The sequence below is a fragment of the Cyclopterus lumpus genome, chromosome 11 (assembly GCF_009769545.1).
Source record: "Cyclopterus lumpus isolate fCycLum1 chromosome 11, fCycLum1.pri, whole genome shotgun sequence".
Lineage (NCBI taxonomy): Eukaryota > Metazoa > Chordata > Actinopteri > Perciformes > Cyclopteridae > Cyclopterus > Cyclopterus lumpus.
In genome coordinates this window covers 2,154,510-2,162,355 of record NC_046976.1, presented here as the reverse complement: position 1 = coordinate 2,162,355, position 7,846 = coordinate 2,154,510, and the positions used below count along the sequence as shown (strand labels likewise).

The following is a 7,846-nucleotide window of genomic DNA, read 5'->3' as shown; positions in this document are numbered from 1 at the left end:
CAATTTCATTAAATATCCCAGTGTGATTCAATGCAAAAAAAATATCAAACACGCATTCTACCAACACTGACATAATAGGGACATCTTATTCATACAATTCAGTATATTAATACATGTCATGTGATAATATTCAGTATAATATGATATATAAATACCATCTAATGTAAATATACAATATACATATCATAAATATATTATAATAACATATAAATATTGTATAGTATAAATCACATATATATATATAAAATCTGATAGAACATGCTTATATATTAAGATGGCCCTATGAACCTTGTAGGGTTAAAGTGAGCCTGTTTTGATCCACCTCCTCTTTGTGTTTCTTCACCTCAACCTGTGTCCGTGGTCCAGCTGGTAGTGACGTTCACTTTGCTCAATATGGCTGCTTGAGGAGTTATCATGTGTGTCCCGGTGTTCTCATGTTTTATTAATTCTTACAACAAGAAGCATGCCTGAAAACATTAATAGATATTTAGCGGCCATAAAATACTGAATTTAAGTAAAGAAGAAAAAAACACATTGTGCTATTTATTTCCTTTCAAGTCTACGATGAACGATTTAAGACCAATTAGATGCTTACCTGTCCATTGGATTACTCATTATTTCAGTGTCTTGATGAAAGCTTTTTTGACAGTAGGAATTATGTAGGCCGGTAGGGGAAGAACAACATGTACAAATATATGTAGTTGTTCAGTAATTACCTGCGTGCGATGCGGGCCACTGGGCCATTGGAATGATGAAAACAGCACGAACCCTTGAAAGAAAGATTGACAGAAAGTCAAAGCCAATTGCTGTCTTCGAAAGATGGTCACATGACAAATGGGCCTTTCCGTCCTCCCTCATACAACATCAAACTCAAATAAATTCTAAATTGAAAAACAAACAAAAAAAATACACAATTTACAAGATAAGACCCATATTGAGAACTGTAATGGCCCCATATATGAGTTATTTTATTTAAATGATAAAAGGTTTATCTTTTTTATTTTATTTTGAATAAAAATAAAAATATTAAGTGATTATTCAGTACAGGCATATAAATAAAGGAATGACAGAATAACTGTCATTCCTTTATCTAATTTGCGAATGTGCTTAAATTATGTATCTATCTAAATGCTGCTGTTGTGAGATTAATAATGTAAATATCTACCTATCAATGAGAGCATGCTGTTTCTCTCTCTTTTTGACTTTTTTTAAGCACACCTTCCCCCACAGCCTGCAGAAATGTGACGCCGAGTGTCTAAAGTGAGCAAGTGAGCCCACGACTGTTAAAGGGTCTGAGTATTGTTATGTAATGAGAAAACCTTCACCTTTCTGCACCTTCAATGTTCATAACGTTTTTGGAGGGGGACAGTATCAGCTGTATAGGGCATGTATCCATTCACCTATATGGAATTGTAGTCTGTTTTTGAACCTCTCACAATATACAGTATGTACACACCCATAAATAAAGGTGTTTTAAAACAGCTGGTAGGAGCAGAAGGAACATCCTAGTCTTGGCTTTTTTCTAGATGTTTTTTTCCTGATATCTTTTTTTTTTTAGTGTAAACTCTGTTATTTTGTTTGTATGTGTTGAATTAAACAAATTAGGCTGCATTTACTGTATTTAAGTACTGCACATAAGTGACAAAGGGTAAAATATATTGTACAGAAAACAAACAAAGTTATTGCAATTGATATTAAGTTTGATCAATTATCATGTTTATTAATTATCATTTTAAGTAAGCCGTTAAGTTAAAAAAAACACAGCATATACAACAATATTCCAACACACAAACGATTTAGTTATAATGAACAAAATCTATTCATGAAGTAGCCATATGGCAAGAACTTTACCAGCATTCACAAAGAAGAACATAACGAGCCACAGAGGGAGCATTTTCTTCAAGATTCTTTCTCATTCAGCTTCCTGGATGTTTTCAATAAATGAAGAGACTAAACATCTCTGATTTAATAATGTTCTCCGTTTGTCCAAGGACCAACTGAGACAGAAACTATCCCAGTATTAAACGGAGACAGAAGAGGAAGGAACCCTCTGAGGTCCCTGTGCCATGCTATCCAAGTATGCATCAAGTCCTTCCCTTCATCATAGTGTGACAATTTAATAACACTAGCACACTAAAATGTACTCAAAACTGGAGAGTAACTGGATCAACTTGAAATTGATTGAAAGTTTGACATAACCTTTGAAAATAACTATGGACAAAGTATGGGTCCTCTTAAATTAAAAAAATATATCATTTTTATATAACCTTTTAAGGATCTGCTTTAATAACATATATGATATTGTGAAATTATGAAATTATGAATAGAATCATTGAATTGGAGGTGACTTTCAATTAAAAACAGTACAGTAGTGTAACTTCATATGTTATTATAATATTATTTCATGTAATGTCCAAATTAATATTGTTATAGCTGAATCTATTTTAGGAAGCTGCTATTTTGCGCAGATATCCTATTTTACAAATATTACTGTGTATATTCCATATCTCCAAAATACTTAATTAATATTAATATTATTATAATAATATTGTTCTACTTTTTTTTGAAACTTTTGTTTTTGTGTGGCTCAAGGTGGGTGGGGCCAGGCCCCGGGGCCCTCTATTGGCCAGCCGCCAATGCATCCACCGTAGTTTTCTCTGGCCCTCTCCCCAATCTGATCAATGATGACAGGTATAGCCGCATGTCGTCATTCAACCGCTGGTTGTCCAGGTGGTGCCCAGCAAACAATGTGGGCTACATAGATAACTGGCAGACTTTCTGGGGAAAGCCTGATCTGATGAGTCGAGACGGCATTCATCCCACTTGGGATGGAGCGCGTCTCATTTCTGCGAACATGGCCAAGTTGATTAACAGACTTAATCCATGACCCAGAGTTCAGATCAGGAAGCAGAAGCAGAGTTGTAGTCTTCCACCCTTCTCTGCACTTCCATCCGAGTAGTTACCCACCCTTAACCTTAACTCTATAGAGACTGTGTCTGTCCCACGGCCACTTAAATTAATTAAATCAAAAGTAACCAGAAGAGGAGTCATACAAAATAACCTCATACAGGTTAACATCACTACTGCCACAGTGCAACAAAACAGGATAATTAAATGTGGACTCCTAAATATTAGATCTCTGTCATCTAAAGCTGTATTAGTAAATGATTTAATATCAGACAATCACATTGATTTATTGTGTCTTACTGAAACTTGGCTAAGCCATGAAGAATATGTCAGCCTAAATGAATCAACTCCTCCAAGTCATATTAATACTCACATTCCTCGAGGCACCGGCCGAGGAGGTGGAGTAGCAGCCATCTTTGGCTCAAGCCTATTAATAATGAATAATAAATCCTAAACCTAAATTAAAATGGTATCATATTGTATTATATATATATATATATATATATATATATATATATATATATATATATATTAATATACTGAATTATATGAATAAGATGTCCTTATTATGTCAGTGTTGGACTAAATGTTAAATATTTAACTACAAAGTAGAAATGCGTGTTTGATACTTATTTTGCATTGAATCATACTGGGATGTTTGCTGAAATTGATTGGAACCCCTAGATATGCTGCTATAGGCTTATAGGCTGCTGGGGATGTTTTAGGATACACTGAGCACCTATCTCCTCTTCTCTCTCTACTTATGGATGAATTTACATCTCTCCATTGCACCTTATTAACTCTGCTTCCTCCCCGGAGTCGTTGTGACTTCACGTCTCATCGGGGCCATTGGACCTGGAGGTGTCTGATGCCTCCTGCCTGGTGGGCCGGCCTCCTGCCTTGGCCCTGCTGATGCGCCTCCTCTCTAGAATGTGTTGTAACTCTGTAACACTGTTCATCTGTACACATGACATCTATTGCTTCTGTCCATCCGATATGCTGCTATAGTCCAGACTGCTGGGGGACATCTTAGGATACACTGAGCTCCTCTCTCCTCGTCTCTCTCTCATTCGGGGCAAATTCATGTCTCTTCAATGCACATTACTAACTATACTTCATCGCCGGAGTCTTTGTCCCTTCTCGCCTCACAGGTTTCCATAGATCGTGGCTGTGTCTGAAGCCGGTCCTGTTCTCCTGGGCCCTGCACCCTGCCTCCTGCCTAATTCCCCTTGGCCATGGCCTGGCCTCCTGCCTCATGGGCCCTGACTCCTGCCAGGGCCCTGCTGATGCCCCTCCTCTCTTTCTCCTTCTGTTTACATGGATCGTGGAAATCTGGATTGTGGTCCATGCCTACTTCTCATTATTCAACATTTCTGTCATATTCATTGACTGTGTAGTAACTCTGTAACACTGTTCATCTGGTCACATGACATCTATTGCTTCTGTCCATCCTCTGTTGCTCTCCTGAAGGTTTCTTCACTTTTTTCCCTGTCAAAGGTTATTTTTGGGGAGTTTTTCCTGATCCGATGTGAGGTCAAAGGTCAGGGATGTCGTATGTGTACAGATTGTAAAGCAAACTGAATTTGTAATTGGTGATTCTGGGCTATACAAAATAAACTTGAAATTGAATTGCTAGCATATTAGCAGCTAACACTGCCTCACTGTAGGAAGTAGCAGCAACAGGTTAGCAGCTGCAATAACTAGACACATTATGACATTAGAATTTGAGATGAATGACAAAAACAATTACTATAATATCTTCCGACTAGAAGCATGATTCCCAAAAGAAGATTCCCAATAAATAAACAGCCCTCCCACATTAAAGTGTTTTTTTCCCAAAGGGCCTCTCAAAAAGCATTATTAACTGTACCAATGAGGAACTACTGATGGCGTTTGGAAGAAAAACAAGAGTCAAGCAGCTCTTTTTAAAAGATTATATATTACAGAGACAATTAAAAAATAAAATAAAATTACTTACACACATTATAAAATAATACTTTTTTTCTCTTTTCAGCACCATGTTTGTGTTTTGTGTTGAAACGTTTGCTGTCAGCACCAAAAAAACAGACAAATATTTGAGGTCATTCACTCTGGAGAATCTCACGGTCAGATTTGTGATTTTCTTTTTTAGATTTAATCATGCTGCCCCCGTTTCCCTGCTATTGTAATCATAAAAATAAAAAAGACAAACATTAAAAAAAAATTAAAAATAAAACCAGAACGACCTCACCCCACAGCCACGGTGTACTTACAAACAATAATATTCATCCCTTTTAACCCCATGGTGGCTGACGGGGCCGTCTCCTCCCTCTCACAACTGTGCTCTTACCCGCCGTGGTCTCGGATAGAAATTCAGAAGAGGCTTGTGTGTCACAAGTTAGAGAGCAATGCAGGGGCGGACCCGGTAGACTGTGTTCCGGTTAACCCGAGCCTCAAAAGGTCAAACAGTAGCGACGACAAGGAAATGTGACAGAACTGGAGAGTCACCATTTAATCATGACAGAGGAAGCAACATTTAACAGCACAGTACAGTTGTTGAAAACACTAAGAGGGGATGTTACAATAAGATATGGCCACAGATTCTTTGGGTCTACAAAAGGAGTTTGGACAGGGCGTGAAAAGAAGCACCGTCACTGAGTTTAACCTGCGAGTCACTCGCTTCACTTGACCGCCAAGGGTCAGGAAATAAATACAAATGGAACATACCACATTTGACTGGAATATTTTGTGGTCCGTGTATTATTCAATCTCAAAGCACCCTGTTTGTTTTAAATAAATACAATAGAATATCACTATTTCTGTACAAATGGAATGTAATGCACATTTTCCCCAGTAAAAAGCTTCATGAAATTGTAAAAGAGACTAAAGAAAATGAAGGACTCAAAGTGGCTACTAAAAGTGTTATACTTTGTTATAATTAGCACCTTGCCACACAGTTTCTTTCATAAAGCATGCGTTTTATTCACTGCTGTATGGAAAAGGGAGGAGGGAACTTTGAATCTCAAATACATATTTAAACCCTGACGATGTTCGGCGCCAGGATGCAAAATCTGAAAATGTATTCTGGATGGAAATCAACAATCAAAGTACCCAGAAAGTGACTCAGCAAATACTGGACTGGTGCGTGGAAGCGACCCCGGTGGCTCGGTCTGTGATCTGAAGAAGAAGCTTCAGCCCCTTTAAAAAAAAGACTCCAGTAACACGCGAGCAATGATTGCGTCAAGTTCAGCACAGTTCACAAAAAGGAATGGCTTTTAATTCACTGATCCAGGATCTGCCATCCCGCCTGGCTGCAGGTTTTGTTCAGCGGTGACGAATGAACAATTCAAAGAGAGACAGTCTGCTGCTCTCGGGGCTGAGGAGAGATTATCTAGAGTAGAAAAAGAGTGAAACATGGCGAGAAGGAAACGGGAACAACATGACTGACAAGTCATTTCTTACAGAACTCGCTGACTACTCGTTTGGTTTGATGTGAGGACTTCTGGCAAGTGCAAAACAGGTCGAAAGTCCATTCTGAACCGCGTTTCATGTGACGACGGTGGCCCAAAGCCCACCAGCTCACCTCCTGTCGGCCATGAGAGGGTGACTGTCGGCCATGTTGCTCGCAGTGTGAACAAGAAATGGAAAGAGTGTCCAAGTGTGACCGATGTTTGAGAAGAGGTGGGGGGAGGTAGAGCAGGCGAGATGAGTGGAAAATACAAGAGAGACTGTGGGGAGGAGAGACGAGTGAGAGGGGTGGATCAGAGACGGGGTGCGGCGTGCCCTCTTTCCCAGGCCGGCCCCTTTCGCTGCTGGTCAAGAAAACACTGTTTTATTCCAAAGAACTCTCTCTCCTGGGTTTCTTTCTTTTTCCGCCCAAACGGTGGTTCCTTTTCGTCATTTCTCTCCTCTTTGCTTTTCTTTTTGCTTTTTTTTTGACGTCCATTAATTGTTGGGAGGATGTCGCTTTCCCCAGGCACGTGCTTGAGAGTGAGTGTTTGTCTCACAAAAAACATCTGCGTGTGTAAATGTGTGTGTGTGTGTGTGTGTCCTTGGGTTTGTGTGGGTGTGTGTTTCATATCATTTACAAGTTCATTTACAAATTACTGGGCGTGTATGTTTCTTATATATATATATATATATATAGGTGTGTCTCTAAGTGCATGTGTGTGCGTGTGAGTATTTGCACATGTTGTTTCTTTGCATGATGCGTGGATGTGTGAGTGTGTGTGAGTGTGTGTGCGTGTGTGTGTGTGTGTGTGTATTTTAGCCTTGGAAACAGACAGGTCCCACTTCAAAGCCAAACTGCTGGTTGCTCTCCCCAAAGTCTGACACCTTGATATCCAGCAGAGGGAGATGCTCCACCTGTGGTGTGTTGATCTCCAGGACTGTTCTGTCAAAGCCCTTACGATACTGGAGAGAGAGAGAGAGAGAGAGAGAGAGAGAGAGAGAGAGAGAGAGAGAGAGAGAGAGACATGTCAGCCAGCTTCATGTTCATATCTTTAAACTCTGCATCTCAACATGGAAAATTAAAAACACAAAGAGCGAGAATGATCAACTAAGCATCAGGCCACCTTAATTATCATTCACCTTTCCCCCTTTTAAACCAGTGAAAACAGATCTTCCTGTGTATTTGAAGATGATTGGTCCGAATGACTATTCTCAAGAGTCTTGCGCTAAATACTTCATTTCATCCTTTACATGCCAACGACAATGCTGGGAGTGACAAGGCAGCTTTCAGTGACACCATCGTAGCTCTGGAAGCACAGTGGGCATTTTAAAGTTACAGTGGTGTGGTTTCTCCTGTGTACTTTGTAACATGTGATGTCAGAGTGTGTGCAGAGAACATATTCACTCTGAAATGTGAGTCAGTGAATATCTAGAGCAGGTTGACTGGTTGTAGAGGAAGGCGAGGAACCCTCTAGTTCTACTTTAAGGGCATCATTTTGTTCTTAATGTG

General features: G+C 39.4%; 1 protein-coding gene across 1 annotated transcript in view; it reads right to left on the bottom strand.

The window, feature by feature from the left end:
• Nucleotides 1-4,915: 4,915 nt before the first annotated feature.
• col11a2 (collagen, type XI, alpha 2) overlaps nucleotides 4,916-7,846 on the bottom strand; it is a 44,322-nt gene continuing 41,391 nt past the window's right edge. Inside the window, exon 65 of the mRNA XM_034545919.1 lies at nucleotides 4,916-7,299. Within this exon, the coding sequence (XP_034401810.1) occupies nucleotides 7,153-7,299 (147 nt within the window). The 3' untranslated portion in view covers nucleotides 4,916-7,152. The remainder of the gene's footprint in view (nucleotides 7,300-7,846) is intronic.